We start from the raw sequence: 20,264 nt of genomic DNA on the forward strand, positions 1-20,264 counted from the left end.
TTGTTTACTGTTCTGAAATTATCTTTGAAAATGTCAAAGACTTTAAATTTTAATGTTGTATTGATTGATAAATGTTTGCTAAAGGATGCCTCAGCATTCTTCGAATGACAACCTTTATCATAATGAAACACATGTCATCAAATCCATCACGGTCTAAATGTCGATACAAAACTACCGGTATTTCATAGCAGAATTTGTGAGTTCTGAGGATAGAAAAAATACATTTTTATGTTAAAAAGGAAACACCAGTAATGCAATATTTTATTTATTTGATTTTTAATTTGATATCTTCCTGTTTACAATTTGCTCTTTTTATAATAAACAGAAATGTGATCAAGGTCAACTATAACTTTTGATGGTCAAATTCTTCCAGAGAAATCAATCCGTCTTTATCTTCATCCATGATTGACCAATGATGGAACACGGTCATGTTGTCAGTTATCTGCATCTGTTCCAAGGCTTTACTGAACTCAAACTGTTCCATCATCCCATTTCTTTAGTAAAAAGCAATAAAAAGATACAATAGGTATTTTGAAGAGCAAAAAGTGAAAGTTGCTATAGTCCTGGTACCTTTGATAACTATTGCTACTTGAGTTTGGGTAAAACCTATGTATAGAATGAAAATATAGTTTTTCGAAATAAAACTGGTTTTCATTTTATTTGCTTAATTGCCGTAAATAAACTCATCATAGATATACCAGGCTTAACTTTTTGTAGACCAGGCATGCGTTTTATCTACAAACAATATTCAATTTTGTTTGAATCAGTTAAAAAAGAGATTCTTTAAGGAACATGACCAATTACATTTTATTGTATCTAGCTAAATTTTTACGTTCTTAATCCAACGGCAACCAACATTAAGTCAACATTGCATTCTAAATACAGAAAAACATAATTAAGCAAATATAATGAAAACCAGTTTTAGATCGGAAAACTATATTTTCATTCTAAACGTAGGTTTTACCCAAACTCAAAAATAGGCCTTCGCTGCACAATTAAAATCTAAATAACTTTAAAAAAAAATTGTTACAGTTCTAAAGTGATATATTATATATGTACATCACTTCAGAACTGTACCAATTTTTTTTAAAAAGTTGTTTAGATTTTACTTGTGCAGCGAAGGCCTATTTTTGATGTTTATCCAAGCACTCAAACATATCAAATGATCAACTGAAGTCTTTTAATTTCAGAAATCACTTTTAGAAATCTTTTACGGATGTGATTGTTGCAATGGAAGCTATACAAAAAGGGGCGTTTTTTTTTCTAGAGGAAACCCCCCACATAAAAGCAATCTTAAATATATAATTTAGTCACAGATGGGTAACCCGTTGTTTTTGTATTCCGTGTATCAATATTAACCCATCCCTCCATACTTTTGGACATTGTGGAGGCAATTTCTGAACCATTTGGCTCACCACAAACAATTTTTTATGCATACTAGTATCATAAAAATAATAGGAAGAACACCAGAACAACCTGTTTTTAAAGTAATTCAATTTAAAGATTTTTTAAAAGTTGATAAAAAAATATCCTGTAAAGATGATAAGATATATAAATAAAGGCAACAGAAGTATACCGCTGTTCAAAACTCATAGATCCATGGACAAAAATCAAAATCGGGGTAGCAAACTAAAACAGAGGGAAACGCATTAAATATAAAAGGAGAACAACGACACGACATTAAAATGTAACATACACAGAAACGGACCGAGCAAAAAGTGTATCATTTATCTAGTATTCGTAAAGGTATATCTTTTCACTTACCTGAAGTTCATTATTTTTCTACGTTGTGTTGTGTAAACTATTGTTTGTCTTTTGATAACTAACAGGTTGTTTTACATGGTGTTCACTTTATGATCGTCATATGAGTATGAATATCCCTTTTGTATCTTCAAAAAGTAAGTCTCTTAAAATAATTCAAATCATGATTTACAAACCATAACTTTAGATGTGTATCGTTTATCATAACAATGTTTAATTTGTTTGTTTATTATTATTTTGCATTTTTTTTTGTATTGCTTGTTTTTTTTGTATTTTTGTGAAACTTTAAAAATCTCTACTAACTTGTTGATATCTAGATTCATAAACTTCATATGAGCAGACATGTCGGTGGAAGCGAATTGCACGTTACTTTTCCGTTTGACCTTCTCACAGTAACATCCCTTTCCTAAAGGTCCAGGTTATGACAAACCTCTCCAGCCGGTGGATATCGACAGTTACATCCACAACAGAATATATTACATTTGTCATATCCACAACAAAACAGAGAGGCGGTGCAATCCCCGCAACAATATTTGAAAGGTTTGCCACAGCAAGCTCCGTCTGTCATGTCAATGACAGCTATGAAAATCATCAACAGAAGCGTCGACCTTAGCAGTTTTATTTCAGATAAAGACATCTACAAAACAAAAGTGGGATGTCATTTGAGAAGTAATAAAGTATAAAGACCAAAGAGACTTTTAACAGTGATATATCAATCTGTTATGATATAAATTGAATATTATATACCTATATGGAGTTATTTTCTTTCAGAACGACAGGTCATTCTTTTTCAGAATCAACCCGGACGATGCCATGTTTCAATGATATATGCTCCAAGGCATAAAATAATGACATGTGTGAGGTCATTATTTTCCTTAATAAACATGCAATCTTATTCATTTAATATTATTTTTTTTGCCGATTTGGAAATTTATTTTTCAAGGTTAAATCGATATAACCGCATTGTAGTCCCCGCATTTTAATTTTAGAAACAAATAACGTGAAGTTTTGTTAATTCATCGCTACAATAAAGAAATATTGTCATATATGTCAGATAAATTTTAATGTAGACTTTCATAAAATAAAAATATTTATAAATAATTTATAAAATAAGATTTAACATATTCGTGTGTAGAATTTGAAAATCTTATTGAGTCAAACTGAATAGGTTGATTGAATTTTGGTTGCTTGCTTAACGTCCAGGGGCAAATATTTCATGCATGTTCAGAACGATACACACTAAATAAGAAATCATACTGTATCCTACATGTATTTATATTCGTCTTCGTGTCAGTTCTTAAAAAAATTATGTATACCTTTTACTCAACTAAAACGATAATCGTATATTCTATTGAATAACATTAACGTAACTCACGAAAGGGTTGGTTGCGGAGGGTATATAATGATATCCTGATTATCTTTTAATGAAATTATTGCTATTCAAAAGACAATCTTTCTGAATTTTTCATTCGATTCAAGTAAAATTGTTAAAAAAATATCTCTTCCGCGATAGAGATAACATAACAAATAGAAAAAAAATACCCCCTCCCCCTTTTTCATAAGCTAAGTGGTACAATAAATTACTTACAATATGTCTTGTATTTGTCATACACCGTTATCGGATGGTAACAATACATTTGTGTCTTACTTCATGCAGTTACAGTAATATTTTTATTGTGTATTGATAATAATTTTTAAAAGGTTTATATCTAAATTATTAAGTGCGTTTTATTTCACATTCTAAATGAGCCGCAGGGCGTATTATAACCTGAACGCATTAGAAAGGAATATCCCACCTAAGTGTTGTCGGTAAAATAGGATACTAAATTTTACAAACCTTTGTGAAATTAATATTTTTTTGACGGTATATAAGTCAGATAATGCATATTTTAAGGTTTTTCTTGTCGTAAAACACACCTAGGGGTGTCAGGATTGTTCAAAGAAAGACCTCCCTCCGGTCGGTCTTTCATTTGATCAATCCTGACACCCCTCGGGGTGTTCTACGACAAGAAAAACCGTAAAATATGCATTATCTATAACAGATACGACTTGGGAAAAGTTGGAATATAAATACAAAATCATTTAAAAGGATATAATAATATATAATATAAAAGATTTAGTCCAAAAATTAGTATAGCAAAAAAACAGGGACCGAACAACGCATTAAATCTCGTATGCGTGTAGCGGATGAGAAAACTTCATTTGTGTGTCCATCCTGCACGAGTTGAATATTATTCGAATATTGAATTTTTTAGTTGTTCTTTTAATCTTAATACACGGAATTTTGTTGTGATTAAAGTAGAAAATGAAAGAAGCTATCCCATTTTATGCATTCTCACTTCGTCTTGATACACATGTCATTGAAATTATCATCAAAGTATCTTGTTGTATGATTCCAGTACATTTATATTACACAATTATATCTAACTGAAAATTTCGGTCGTATTTGACTGGAAAATCTTTATATTTTATCGCAAAAGAAACTAAGTCTGAATTAGTTGTGACCTTTAAAAGTTTGGTAACCTTTATATTATTCATAACTGATTTATTCTTTCAGTCATACACGTATAAAAGCATTGGCGTCTAGGATTTAGAATGCGAGTTTGTTTATTTCTCTTTGAAATTAAAAAAAATGTTCCTTTATGTTTTAAGATGCGATGAAATAATAATTATAAAAAATGAAACACATTTATGTTGATAAATGAGGTAAGAGACAGCTCTTCATTTACTTTCTTTTACCAAATAGATGATTGGAGTTTCTTATATTTTATAAAGGGGTGGTAGGAGGCGTCCTGATCCCGACAACCAGGGCTAAAAAACACGAAATCCCGAGTTCCCGAATTTGAATAAATATAAATCCCGACATCCCAAAATTCGAAAAAGAAATTTCCTGATCCCGAAAGGGTCAATTCCGAATCCCGAGCTTAAAAACACGCGATCCCGGAGTCCTGATAAAGGTCATATTCCCCTCTTTACACATTCGTCAAACGATAGTGAATAAGCACATACTGCATTTGTAGTAATCATTCTTATATTATTATTTTTTCTTCATTTAACGAAAGTGTACACCTTTAGTAACACTTAGTCTACTATATACTTACTGTTCGTGAATCAAGAAAGACCGTCTGAAATAGATTTTCGTCACATTTGACTATATACATGATAAAGTAGTTCTAATTAATTGAAAGGTGACAAAGTCAATATTCACTTATTTTTCAACAGAATAACATAAAAAACTGATATAAACATAAATGATGATTGTTTTAGTGAAACCCAAAGATAGAACAACTAATCACAATTCAGAATTTAAGTAAAATTAAAAAAAAAAAAAAAATAAACAAAAGCACTTCCGTTTCGCCAGGATGTTTCTCCATGTTTTTTTACAACTCACATTTATCAGTGACACAACTGTTAAAATAAAAAAATAATCACGTGACGGTTTTGCAGGAACATCATGTTCTGATCCCTTGTGTGTTGTTATGCAATTATAGTTTTACGCAGTTACCAGAACAAAATAAGTTGATGCACCATATGCTAATATCGGCATTTTATTTTTCGCATGTGGTAACCATATACCGACAGAGGAGATTCGAAATTATCAAAGGCTAAACTGCAACAAACCCAAATTCAAACCATAGGTAGTTGAATTGAGGCACAAACCCAACTAAAAACTTGGATGACGTCAGATTCTCTGGAAGGGAGAGCAGGTCCTGTTTCACATGTGGCACCAGACGTGTTACCTATATAAGTTGAATCCGGTGAAAAGTTTAATTTGATAGCTCACATTCAGCGAAAAGGGGACTATCTTGTCCAGACATTTCTAATTTGTCTCATTTGAAATCATTAGACCAATGATTATATAAAACAATAATCAAATACTTATGCCAATCAAATAGTTGTACGCTTACTATGTAATAAACAAAACGTCTGGTATTTTCAGGAGAGGAACAAAAATAATATGTTTTCAACACAATTTATATTTTCAGATACCTGTAAAAAGAGAAATCACAAAAATACTGAACTCCGAGGAAAATTCAAAAAGGAAAATCCCTAATCAAATGGCACAATACAAAGCACAAACACATTAAACGAATGGAATACAACTGTCATATTCTTGGCTTGGTACAGACATTTTCTGATGTAGAAAACGATGGATTATACCTGGTTTTATAGCTAGCTAAACCTCTCGCATGTATGACAGTTGCATCGAATTCCAACGGTAATTGTAACTGAATCATTGTCGTGCGATATTACATTGAGGTTTTCAGACTTGTTTATTGTTGATGCCTTATTTATAATTTATTTGTAGAGGGGTAGCTGCAATATCTTCGAAGAATAAACTCCAAAACCCAGAGGCGTCCCCTTAGACATGTTTTCAAAGCCAGAAAAGATCATAAACGTTTAATAGGAGTTAATGTTATGTTAAGAAGGGAAAATATGTTTAAACACACTGTGAAGGTCATTTCTCTCCAATGAACTTGGAAAACATCGATTAATTGTTTGGTACTTAACTATGTGAGATCTACAGACAAACATATAAAACATGCTAAATTCAAGGGGATATACTTAATTTAAGTGGAAGAAATTAGCAATCCATCATTGACATATATTTAAATAAGAATTTTATGCGAATGTCATACAAGTGAGAGGTTTAACTAGCTTTAGACCAGGTATGATCAACCATAGAAGCGTTCCTTCAAAAATAACATAAATTAACTCCCTAATTGATCATAGGCAAATTACTGATTGAAATATAAAGTACAAGAGTACGTACCAGTCCATTTAGTCGACAGATTTAATAGATGATCTGATTTATGGTATATAAGTACTGTGAGGTTGATATATAATTTTTTATTTGAATCCAAAGACCAGTTATAACATAAAGAGTATATAAGGCACTTTAAAAATTATAATAAAATAACATAATATCAATAAAATCTGCTATATTTTGACACCAGCGTTACATAACTAGATGCAGCCTTTTGCAGCATTGTGTTGATTGGTTGATTTTTGTTGTTGTACTTATTGTTATTTCCGTTGTTTCCCTATTATAGTTGATGTGTTTCCCTCGGTTTTTAGTTTGTAATCCGAATTAGTTTACTCTCAATCGATTTTTGACTTTCGAACAGCAGTATACTACTGTTGCCTTTATTTGGTGCTTTAACGCCAGTTTCAGCACATTCATATATTTCGATAATGCCAGTTTAAATCGGATGAGGACGTTGGTGTCTCTGGAGGGAACCACAAACCATCGACAGGGAAACTGGCAATGTCCTAGTCAATTAAGACCTATGAAGAAAATCACCATCTCAGTGTTGAGAGGCTAGTAACCTACGCTGTTTGTGAATTGTTTCTTTCACGAAAAAAATCAATTTTGACTGATTCTTACTTGGACTACTTTTCAAATAATTATTATTATTATTACATAGCTTTTATATAGCGCCTATCTAATAAACATAATACTCTAAGCGCTTAACATATAAAATTGAAGGAAAATATATATCACAATGCATACAATAATAGCAATTATATATATATGAACATAAGAATAAAACAGAAATTAAATAGAATAATGATGGAAATTAAGAGCATTGGCAGGGGAAATATATATCACAATGAATACCATAAAACATATTAAATATAACAGTCAATAAAAGAATAATGATGAAAATTATAAGTATTTACATTCCAGTAAAACACAATGAAAAGATAAATAAAACTGTCTATTCAATAAAATCGTCAAAACTAAAAATTTAAATAGGTTAAAAATAAAAAAAAAGATCCTATCACTTAAACTTTTTAGAATAATAATAAATTATCACATTTCTTACACATCACAGTACGCCAGTCTAAAAATATGTGTCTTCAAACCTTTTTTAAAACGAGGAAGCGATTGTTCTCTCCGTAAATGAATTGGTAGGTCATTCCACAATGTAGCTCCAGCTCGGTCGAATCGTCTTTCACCGTATGTTTTAGTGCGGACATCTCTTGGATTCGTTATGAGTCCTTCATTTTCTGACCGAAGTGTTCTAATAGGAGCGTATGGTACAATCAGTTCTTTCAAATATTTAGGTGCTTTATCGTGTAATGCCTTAAAAACGTAAAGTAAAAGTTTAAAATGTGATCGGTATTTCACGGGGAGCCAATGTAGCTGCATCAGAACAGGTGTTATAGAGTCAAACTTCCTTTTTCTTGTGATAAGTCTAGCTGCTGTGTTTTGAACGCGTTGTAGTCTTGCTATAGTGGAAGAGTTAACATTATATAGTAAAGCGTTCCCATAGTCTAATCTGGAGGTGACAAGAGAGCAGACTAGTGTCTTACACGCATTTTCGGTGATATACGATCTAATGTTTCCGATGGTTCGAATCTGGTGGTAACATGATTTTGAGACGGCTGTTACCTGCTGTTCCATACTCAAGGTCTTATCAAAGAACACTCCTAGATTCCTAACGCAGTTCGCATCACTTGAAATAGTGCCATCAAATATTTTTAAAGAGATATTTTAATTGCTAGTCTTTCACGTGTCTTATAATAAGATGCGTGTCAATATAAGTATTTCGCTTTATAATCCTCCGAATATGATTACAAATGTAAAGTCTGATATTAAAATTTCATCAAAAGTACAACTGTTTTGAAAATATCAATATATATACCTCATGTTTGAAAAAAAGTATGGACAGGGACAAATCGTATATCAATTCTATACAATAATGTGAGGTTTGCGAGTTATATGTAACTAAACATTATTTTATGGAACATCTTTTATTAAAATAGGTAAATGATTAACTTTGAAACCACAGGGCTTACTTGTAATATATAAGTAGCACATATAAAGTAAAGGGTTTACATAATAAATGATTAATGATTTTACAAGGTATTCTTAAAAGTAATTATTATAAAGTTGAATGATCAGTTTTCAATTATACACTGTTACGTGGGAAACACCTAAGCTATAATAGGGTACAATATTTGTAAACTTGCTTTATTGTAAAACAGGTATGATCCTTACTCAATAACGTAAGTACATATATATAAGATATAAAAAACAACAAAGACTTGTGTTTTTAAAAAATAAATATAAATGTGCGAATTAGGATTTTTTTTTCATATGAAATGCGCAAATTAAGGACGTTGGTTGCTGTGTATCAAAATAATAAGATTTTTTAAAGTTTAGATTTTTTAAAGACTGTTGTTGTTCTACTCTTATATTTAATGCGTTTCCCTCGGTTTAAGTTTGTTACCCCGATTTTGTTTTTTGTCCATGGATTTATGACTTTTGAACAGCGGTATACTACTGTTGCCTTTATTTATGAAATGATAATGTATAAATAACGAAACTGTTAAAAAACGAAGAATAAAAAAAGCAAAATAAATTTATGTCTTTGCTTTTAAGTTAATTTTACAAAATTACAGCTACATGTATATGTAATTGGCTTATGAAACGATAGTTGAAGCGGACAATTCTTTATATGCCTTAAATGAATAAAATCAAATAAGTACCTATATCTGACACAGAAAATTAAAAACGAACATCCACAATAACATAAATAAGAAGCGTATATGTCTAATAAGGCATGACCTAAACCAAATAAATATTTTCCTCTTGTGCTCAAATGACGAATGTAATTTGCAGTGAAAATGTATGGTACAGAGTAAAATTATCAAAAATGGGTACAACAGTGTCACAATCTCAAAACAAACAAATATTTTACAAAGAAGCAAATAAAAGCATATAATAATTAAAAGCTTATCTTTTTTTTTTAATATATCAAAATATAGACGAAACTTATTTCGTTTGTAAATGAATAAAGTCACTAAGGGATCATTTGAAAAGATAATATACACGACTGTCTGCGTACCCGATTCTAAATTCAACACACGACAAACCAATACCCAAACGATAAAAGACATATAGTCGTACGAGTTAAATAAAGGCAACAGTAGTATACCGCTGGTCGAAAATCAAAAATCAATTATCCTATCTGTTATATATATATGAGAGCCGTGGTGTAGTGGTTAGTGCATCGGACTACTAACACAAAGGTTCCTGGTTCGATTCCCGTTCGGGATGAAAATTTCAGGAACTTAATTTTCGGCTCTTCCTTGACACCATTTGCGAGTATGGTCTTGAGGAAACGATGATAGTCCGTCGGAAGGGGACGATAAATGGCTGACCCGTGTTAAGAGAGAGCCATTTCTCTTGCACGTTTAAGACACCCTAATGGCTTGTAGATTTCGGGAAAGAGTAGGCTAATGCCGCTATAAGGCAGCACTCGCACCCGCAAACTGGAAAGGGATTAATATAAGTTGCAAAACTTGTTTCCCAATCCACTATAAATAAATATGTTTAAAAACTATATATACATAACAATATATTATTGAATTATATCTTTAGTATTTGACCCCATGTCTAAGCTACCCTTAAAAAAATGTCGTAGTGTGAATATAACAATTTAAAAATCAAAAGTTGTTTAGATTGAAAATCAAAATAAAATAGTTTTACAAAAAATAGTTTCTGTAGACACACTTGTTTTAACATTTAAAAGTATATAGACTAAAACTGATCTTTTGCATAGATCAAATCACGCAGAAATCTTGTGAAAAGATAAATGTAAAAGACTGCCTGTGTACTCAAGTTTTAATTTAACGCACTATTAAACATTTCTCAAACTCTAAAGATAAATTTTCCATTACAAATATAGTCCGTTACTTATCTGATATACATAAAAATCCTTATTGAATTAGATATAAGTGCATGCACACTTTATATAAATTACCCCGGGAAAAAAGTGACTGTGAGCATTAGTATCTGAAATCCAGTACGGCAACGGACCACTTACATGCAGATAAAAGGTACCGTACGAATTTATTTTTTTATTTCTAAAAAGTTATACGATTCAATACAATTTAATATTTCATTTTTCACCTCATGTATACAATAAAAAAAACAGGCAGAAACCCGGTTGTAATTCTGTTAGATGATATCCATATGTTTTAATTTGCGGACTTGTTTTCTTTCTTCTTTTTTGCAGTTTTTCATATCCGTGAATACTCTGTTGTCCTACTCGTAAGGTCTTCCTTATTGCTTCCAGCCATAAAAGGCATTCTTACTTTTTGATATGAGCTCTTAAACCTTCTTTTCAATTTGTTCTCTTTAAAGAAACTATTTTTTTCTTCTAGCGATTTTGTTATTTATATGGACTTATACTATTCAATATTTGTTTCATATACGTATCACTAAATTCATACAAATAATTATAGTGTTGGTAAAATTTAACCAGCTCATGTTCCTAATGCAGTAAACTGTTTCAAAACCATTGAATTCTAATTTTGAACACTTTTAAATGTCAAACTGACCGTATCTGTCCGTTCGAATATTTTCCAGTTAATACAATCCGGTTCAATATTTATAAATCTATACCTGCGTCTTGCAACAACTCCCTGCTGTGTATGGTTAATTGGAACCTACACAAAGTCTCCCATGATAGCCGGGTACGGTGTGTATTTACCCACATCAAAGAAAAATATTCACGTCTGAATTGCATTACTAAATAAAATTTTCTTGCAGACATTAATTGCGTCGCAATAACCAACAATTTGACTTCCCAGTGAATATAGAATATAAATACCCGTATCAATATTTTCGATTATGACATGTTTATTTGTTACAAATGGTTGTTGTCACACATGTTTTACCCGAATTAGATCTGATTTCTTCAGTCAGAAATCAAGATTGAGTTAGATTGATCGATTAATGGTTGCTTAACGTCCTACGGTTGAGTAAGAGTTAGTAATATATCAATATTTAGCAATATAATTTACCAAAGAAAGTAACCAAAAGTTAGCGTGCAATAAATTCTAATATTGCACTTGTACAATAAATTTCAAAATTCATGACGTCATAAACGGCAAAATCTTAGTTTAAACCAATTTTTACTGTCAAATATTATATTGCTATACAATAAAAGGATTAATGCATGAATATTGGGGAATATTGTCCCTCGTAGAACATATATTGCACTCGCAAGCTCGTGCAATATAAAATTCTACTCGGGACAATAATCCCCAATATTCATGCAATAACCCCATAATATCTTATAGGTATATAAGGTTCTTTTAAAGTCAAGTGCGTGTGAAATTTTCCTGTACCTGACAGATATATTAACTTAATTGTTTAGAAAGGATATCAATATTTAGTCAGACTCGACGATACCACGTGTCAGTATCACAAAATAATCTGACTTTAGCCTCCTTCGTCTAATGGTATTTGATTGCTTAACTATTCACTGTTATGCATCTTCTGTTTATAGTCGACTTTCAGAACATAGCGTATTTCTTGTTATGTCGCATTGGTATCACATTACTAATAATCATAAAACTGAAATCTAAATAAAAGTATCCGATTTTTTTTATAACAAAGCGCATCTAAACAAATGTAAAAACACTTCTGCTTTTCTCTAAAAAAAACCAACAACAATAATACAATACAAAAACTAAATGTAATGTTAATACGCACTCCATACTTCTATTTGTAAAAATGAATTTGTAAAGCGTTATTTTCTATGATTTATTTTAATCAAAAATTAATTTCAGGATTTAAGACTGTACACAAAGAAACTAAATCCGAAATTATGGAATTCGACTGTGGAATATGGAAATTTAAACCGAACATCTTGCAACCGTGTGCATCCATTCGATGGTTCACGACATTTTTCAGCGTTACTGCACTTCTGACGTCATCATTACAAATGTACATCAACTCTCAGGTATCATCAATAGAAAAACAGTTTGAATTAAGTAGTAAACAGTCTGGATTTTTAATGAGTTGTGATGAAATAGGATTTTTGACATCATCTATAATAGTTGGATACATTGCTCGTCGAGTCCATATTCCTAGAGTACTCTCGATTGCCACTGCATTTTATGGCATTTCGGCACTCATCTGCTGCATACCTTATGTTCTAACTACGTTAAAAGACAGGTCAGATAACTTTTCTAAATCACATGGACGTTTTAATATTTCAAATCCAAAGTTATCAAAGTTTTCTAGTTATCTTTGCGCGCCAAATTTAAATATATCAGAAGACAACTCGGGTAACCCAAGCATGCGCATTGACCAAGGCGAAGTGTATGGAAATTTGAAAGGCTGGAGTATGTTTTTAATTGGCCTGGGAATGATGCTTCAGGGTATCGGTAAAGCCCCGAGAAACTCGATGCTTGCAGAATATGTTGATGAAAATGGAAACCGAAGAAAAACAGGATTCTATGTTGGTGAGTCTAAAATTATTTGATTAATGAAAATTATGTCATTCGGTGATTGATAGTTGTAACGAAGCCGTATTTTTTTGGAGAAAGACAAAACGATTTCAATTAATTACAAATTGATTGTTAGATTCTAGGCTCCACCATACATAAACTGTATATTTAGAGACACTTCACATAAGTGCCCTCAAAAATGCAAAATGTCATATTCCGAGAACATTATCGCTATATTCAAAACACAATAACAAAATATTCATTCAATAGATTTCTTAAACAATTGGCTGCATCATTTTTTATGAGATTTGTCAACTTCGGTTTGAATTTTATTAAGATACTAAAGTTAGTTTTGTCATATATAGCTAGCAACATGTACGTGAATGAACTGATGTTAGCTGATACATTGGCAATCATACCACTACCCCTTATTTTATATTTGTTTAATTCCAAAGTTTTAAAATGAAACCTAACACTTAATTAAATTCTAACTATAAATGAGAATTTGTATGGAAAAAAAGGGGGGGGGGGGGGGGGGTAGGGTTTTCATTTTTTTATTCTTTAAATTTTAAGATTGTTTTTGTCTTGTCTTTGTTTTTGTTTTGGCTATGTTTTTGTTTTGGCTATCATTATTTATTCTTCATATTGATTGCCCTACTTTCTAACTTCCTTTTCAATCTGATATTCTCAATTTTTCATATTTTCCCCATGTAGATATTTGTATATATCACATTATCACAACAATGACTAATAGTTGTAAGGTTAGAATCTTTAAAGACTCATTTATCGTTCTTTTGCAAATACATTCAATCATAGGCATCATCGCATCTACAGCAATGTTCGGACCTGTCCTAGCTTTTGGCCTTGGAAGTGTTTTTAGTAACCTCTATGTTACTTTAGAAGGTAAGTATCTGCACCTTTTTTGTTTTTCGTTTTCACTATATAGTTATTATTTTTACCTTAATCACCAGAGCATGTCATACATGTATACCTTTAAACCACTTCTTTGTATTAACAGATATATAGAGCTTATATAATTATGATGAAAAATATTAAATACACAACTTTTTGATATATTCACAAAAAGTATTATTTAAAACAGAATGTTTGTTTTCTTTATTTTTCACAAGACAAACATAATAATAGATGTCTGAAGAAAAAAATATAAAAGTAAAGTAATGATATTTGATATACATTATTATAGATGTTCCTATCAAACCACGTGATCCAAACTGGATAGGAGCTTGGTGGCTGGGGTTTCTAGTGTTTGGAATTATGTCCATAGTATCAGCGGTGCCCATCTTTCTGTTCCCAAGAAAACTGTTAGAAAATACAAATGCATCCCCCTTGAAAATCAAGAGACGTACACATGAAACAAAACTATCTTTTCTGCACACTGAAATAAAAGGTATTGTATTTAAGATTCATATAGAAATATAGTATACAGATTGAGTTGTCATTTTAATTAAGTTATGTTTAATTACATAGATCCAGTTAATAATAAATCGTGCGAGAATTATTTTATCAGATACCGGCAACCTTCCCAAAGCTCGTCTCATTATGTTTTGTGAATTGTTTTGTTTACTGCTGTATGTCATTAAAGGGGCGAATTCAAAGTTCGAGAAAGGGGTAAAACAATGGTTAATTGCCCCGATCGTAGAGATTTGAAATTTGATATAATGAATTTAAGGCAAAATAGTTTTGTGAACAAACTTATACTCTTCTCTTCATCCATCTGCCTCTGTATTTTGTGCAGTTTCTGCATTTCCTCGACATGTGATGTATTTGACCCCTGTGTTTCTTCTTTTTCTGAGCTATTAATTCCAGAAAAGAGCTCCGACAGGATCAAAGACCTTACAATACTAATGCTGATGAAATGTTGTTTCAAAGGTTGACAACGCTTAGATAATGATCATAACTAATCAGATACGTTTGAACAAAAACTATCAATTGAATAATTCATTTAAATATTGCAACAGGTTTCGTCAAATAAAAAAATTGATGTTGTTTTATGTGCTTGTGGTTTTATTGTTGTTGTTTTTAATGTTGTTTTTTTTTTAGTTTAGGAACGTTTTTATAATTTCATTGGGCAATACATTGGGTCGGTCTTTGTAATCTCTGAATTATAAATTGTTTAAGATAATCATTATGTTCATAATTATAATCCAATTTCTTTTACAGGACTTTTCAAGGCGATCTGCAGGATATTTTCCTCCCCTCTATTTAGCCTGACTCTATTTGCCGCTGTTTTACAATTACTATCAGTATCTACGTATTTGACGTTTCTGGTAAAATATTTTGAAAACCAGTTCCATTTACCAACGTGGAAATCCAATTTGGTTATGGGTAGGTTTTTCTTATCCAAATGAAGGTACCAGAAGTTTACAAAAGTCATAAATCGATTGAGAGAAAACAAAACCCAGGTTACAAACTAAACCAAAAGGGATACATATCAAAAATAGGATAAAAAAAACTTTATAGCTTGCTGTTCGGTGTGAGCCAAGGCTCCGCGTTGAAGGCCGTACTTTAACCTATAATGGTTTTAAATTGTTATTTGGATGGAGAGTTGTCTCATTGGCACTCACACCACATCTTCCTATATCTATATAAAGTACAGAAACACTGAAGTGCACCCAGAATCAAACGGCTATAAAACATACATAGAAATGAACTATTAGATAACAACTGTCATAGTCCTGACTGGATATAGAACATCTAAAAGAAAAAAATGGTGATTTTAACATGGTTGAGTGGCTGGCCAAACCTCGCGCTTGATTATTAAAGTTATTAAAGTGAGAGGGTTAGCGCTGTAGAACCAGGTTTTAATCCACCATTTTCTACATTTGAAAATGCCTGTACCAAGTCAGGAATATGACAGTTCTTGTCAATTCGTTTTGATGCGTTTTGTTTTTTTGTTTTTTGATTTTGCCATGTGATTATGGACTTTCCAAATTGATTTTCCTCTGAGTTCAGTATTTTTGTGATTTTACTTTTTTGATAGCAATGATAAATATACAGCTAAACTAACAACGTTTACATGACAGGAAAACAGTACAAATAAATGGAAGAACAGTCAGGACAGAGAAATACATAAATAATCTATATAATAAAACATTACAAGTAACACCTACTCCAGCAAAATACAAACAAAACATTGCTATTTATTTATTAATTTTTTAATTATATAAAAGGAGATAACTCAGTGTGTTCTTACAAAAAAGTAAAAAGGGAACTGGCTTTGGAATACTTCTGTTCCAACAAGACATAAGTAGTTCTTCTGGATTCGAACATTTTTAACGTATATGACTGTAATTTGTTTTAATGCATTTAGTTTCACCAGTAATAAATTAGGTTATTGTTTGTGAAAGTGATGTAGTAGTTAATTATTCGTCCTTCAAAGTTGTCTTTCGAATTTTAAGAAAAAGTTTTGTTGCCATGTTTTTTGTACATGCTACCTATAAGCTCGATCTACGATTTTTTTAAATTATATTTTATATTGCTTTTTGTTAATTTGAATTCCGTACTTATATTTTTTGTATTACGTTAGCTGGCTGTACCATAACTTCATTAGGTATCGGAACGTTCATTGGAGGGGTCGTAAGCAGGAAGTACTCCATGTCACCATTCAAAACTATGACGTCACTTCTTGTTTGCCAAGCAGCAAGTACTATTGTTTTTGCAGCAGGAATTTTTATTGGCTGTGAACAATCAGCATTTGTCGGACCAACGGAATATGGGTATTGATTCATGTTGTATATAGTTTTTTTTTTTTTTTTCAAATTATCATCTCAATGACTGCTTTTCTGCAAAACTCCTAAAATGTTTTAAAGTTAAACGTTCGAATATCTCGCCAATTACTACGACCGTCACACACGGAATTATCAAATCAAAATAATCGTTACGTCCTGAATAGTAGTAGAAATAGTTAATTACTTTTACTGTGAAGTCTATTATTGGTTCAATCCATTTGACGTGGTTCTGTATTAATACATCGCATCATCGTGTAATTGTGCTATGATAAGTTTTTACAGATGTGCTTTGCCCATATGACTTTTGTGTTTCGTTGTTACACGTTTGTACTGTTTTATAGTGATTAAGATTATGTACCGATTATCAGGTTATCTGCATGATGATATCGTAAAATATCAGCTGCGAGACATAAAATGAAGCTTTTTGTCGAGTAAGCGTAGCGAACGAGATCAAAAAGCCTTCATATTATGTCAAGCAGCTGATATTTTACAATATCAATATGCAGATAATCTGATAATCGATTTATCGGGCTATATTTGTGTGTTTCGGAAGTGTTTTCTTTGTTTCACCAGCACTCAAAAGATGACTTGATAAGTTCGGGTCAAAGTTATTAACGTCGGTTCAAACATTATGACGTCGCTGATAAGTCCGGGTCAAAGTTATTAAGGCCGGGTCAACGTATTTGACGTCACAAAGACATGATACGGAATAATATTAAGAACTGAACAGAGTGATATAGACAGTGGGACGACCGATAAAACACAATATTGACTGCTGTACCCGTATTTTGGACTTTTTTTTACCTATTGTTGAATTTCCCTCGAAGTTCTTTTTTTTAATACTTTTTGTTTTACCATAATGGTGTTATTTTCTTATCCAACCAGTTTTCTAGTCTTTGAGTTGTTATCAATTCGTTTGATGTGTTTGAGCCTTATCTTTTCCGAGCGTATATCTGGCGAGGTTTGTTAAACAAAATCCTTTTAGCAAATATTGCATTTGTCTGACTTAGACAATATTAACAAACGGAAGGATAAAAATGCATAATGTAGTGTCAACCTTAAAGTGATTGATATATGTAAATCGAATGACGGACATTGTTTCTATTTCTCACTTACAAATGACCATCTTGTTAGTAACAGATGTCCAACACTGATAGAAACAAAGTCATACAATTATAATTTTTTGTCATCTTAAATTGAATTTGTTTAACTATGAATATCGAATGTTTCTTAACATAAGTACTAGTAATCGGGTCAACAACAATAATTTTATCTTTAGTTTCTAAAATAATGGCATTTTAATTGTAATACTGTCTGCATCAGCTTGGATTTAAGCTCGACCGTGAGGGCTCGCTTATTATTTTTGAACCATTCATAACAATAAATCAATATACAAAGAATACAATTCCGATGAGGTTTTATAGACGTTAGGAGAAAAAAAGGGTCTGAAGGGTGTCACTAAGGGAGCACGAGGTATTTACTCTTCCAACATATCATTGTGACTAAGGATTTTTTTTGTTCCTGTAGTTACATGTATCAATATCCAAAAATGACTATATCTGTTATTTCTTAGTTTATATATAAACCTTGCTAGGACCGGTATGCGATATGGAAGAAAGTAATCATACCTATTAGGTTAATTAACATAGAATAGAAACAGAGTTACAATCAAGAATAAAATCACAAAAATACTAAATTCTGAGAAAAATTCAAAACGGAAAGTCCCTAATAAAATGATAAAATTTAAAGCTCAAACACATCAAACGAACGGATACCGACTGCCATATTCCTGACTTGATACAAGCATTTTCTTCTATGAAGAAAATGATGGATTTAATCTGGTTTTATAGCTAGCTTAACCTCTCACTTCAAATCAAGTCATATCAAATTTCAAGTGCTATTTTATTCAGCGGGATCATGACAAATGCAACATATGTGAACGCCTGTAACTGTAATGAAAACAGTTACTTTCCTGTGTGCGGGTCAAACAGTCAAACATATTTCTCTCCATGCTTTGCAGGCTGTACAGACGTAGGAAAAAGGGTATGTCAAATTTTATAGAATGGAACAATTAATTACAATTTGATACCCTAGTAGACACCATTTTGTGTAGTCTTTTTTTGGAGAAAAATGTTTTTTATGTTTTATCTACTGTGGATTCATTATTTTTCGTTTGATGCCAATTTTTGTGAATTTCGTGGGTACAGGTGACCCACGAATTTAAATGTTCATCGAATTACAATTTTTCCATAGACTTGTAAGCAGACATTGGTAGAAGCACGAACTTACATGTCCACAAAAGTTTAAGTTTTGGTCAATCAACGAAAATTGGTACCCACGAAAATAAATAAATCCACACTACATGAAAACTAAATCTTATATGGAAAAAGTTCGCCTGCTACACGAATTGATACAGCAGGTGTTACTTAAATATCATGCATTGCTTACTGCATCGACCCCTCTTTGCCAGATAAAACAGATAATGTTCAACACGACAGATGTCAAAACAAACAGATTCGCCCAACAAAGTCCTAAAACGGGGAACTAATTAGCGGGAGGACATCATTTTTATAATGGGACGCAAAGTTAACGGATAATGAAACACTTTTTCTATAATTACATATCCTTTGTTGGATCAATTACCTCGAGCACAAAAGAAACAAAAAACAACACTGTGAACAATTTTGATCCCAACAAGATAAAAGTTCCTTCTCCAATAAAAACAGAATTTATCTCTTATTTTATTGAGTAATATCAATGTTATCTCTTTTACAGTTGTTTACAAATTGTACGGGCATTGATGATGACAAGCAAACTACACACTTTGGAAACTGTGTTTCGGACTGCAATGCCTTATATTGGTATGTTGGTGTTAACGTGGTTACCAGTTTATTAACAGCTGTTAAGATAATGCCGTTATACATTGTTAAATTACGGTAAGAATATTTAAGGTTTTCTTTACGGCAACGTTATCTTGTGTGATTTCTTTTATACTTTGCGTCCACCTTCTAAATTATACTCATTTTCAAAAGCTCGCCCGCCAATGATTTTGCATGTCTTATTAAGTTTACGTCGCACTTTTCTCTTTAATTTTAAATCAGAACTCTGTGATTTTGCAGAAAGCTTCGTGAAAGCATTTATCGTGTGAAGCGTTTACATATTCTTAGTTTATAAAATTATCGCTTACTTTTATATTCCTACTCACTATCATCAGTAGCACATTTTGTTTATATAGGGGTTGCTAACCTATATAGTTTTACAAATTATGTCCAATTATGTATTTTTCGTCCCGTTTTACCCCAGGACTCTGAATTATATATTCACGGTTACAAATAAAGAGTTGTTTTCCTCAACAATTTTTATGCTCATTGCTGAAGGCCATACATAACTTTATAGCTGTTATCATCTCTAATTAATAAAACTGAGAATGGAAATGGGGAATGTGTCAAAGAGACAACAACCCGACCAAATAAAAAAAAAACAACAGCAGAAGGTCAT

At 31.7% G+C, this 20,264-nt stretch overlaps 1 protein-coding gene and 1 pseudogene across 1 annotated transcript; one reads left to right on the forward strand and one right to left on the reverse strand.

The window, feature by feature from the left end:
* Positions 1-270: 270 nt before the first annotated feature.
* LOC134690547 (uncharacterized) lies at positions 271-4,923 on the reverse strand (annotated as a pseudogene).
* Positions 4,924-12,392: 7,469 nt separating this feature from the next.
* Positions 12,393-15,386, forward strand: LOC134691525 (solute carrier organic anion transporter family member 1B1-like). Its single transcript, XM_063552087.1, has 4 exons — positions 12,393-13,032; positions 13,834-13,920; positions 14,222-14,425; positions 15,199-15,386. The coding sequence occupies exons 1-4, from the start codon at positions 12,393-12,395 to the stop codon at positions 15,384-15,386; spliced, it is 1,119 nt and encodes a 372-aa protein (XP_063408157.1).
* Positions 15,387-20,264: the final 4,878 nt, after the last annotated feature.

The sequence above is a fragment of the Mytilus trossulus genome, chromosome 11 (genome assembly GCF_036588685.1).
Source record: "Mytilus trossulus isolate FHL-02 chromosome 11, PNRI_Mtr1.1.1.hap1, whole genome shotgun sequence".
NCBI classification, from domain to species: domain Eukaryota; kingdom Metazoa; phylum Mollusca; class Bivalvia; order Mytilida; family Mytilidae; genus Mytilus; species Mytilus trossulus.

Bases quoted from the DNA above. Each gene is read 5' to 3' on its own strand.
- LOC134691525 (XM_063552087.1), top strand. From the start codon at position 12,393: ATGGAATTCGACTGTGGAATATGGAAATTTAAACCGAACATCTTGCAA. The intron at 13,033-13,833 runs GTGAGTCTAAAA...ATTCAATCATAG, and splicing joins AAAAACAGGATTCTATGTTG to GCATCATCGCATCTACAGCA. The intron at 14,426-15,198 runs GTATTGTATTTA...TTTCTTTTACAG, and splicing joins TCTGCACACTGAAATAAAAG to GACTTTTCAAGGCGATCTGC.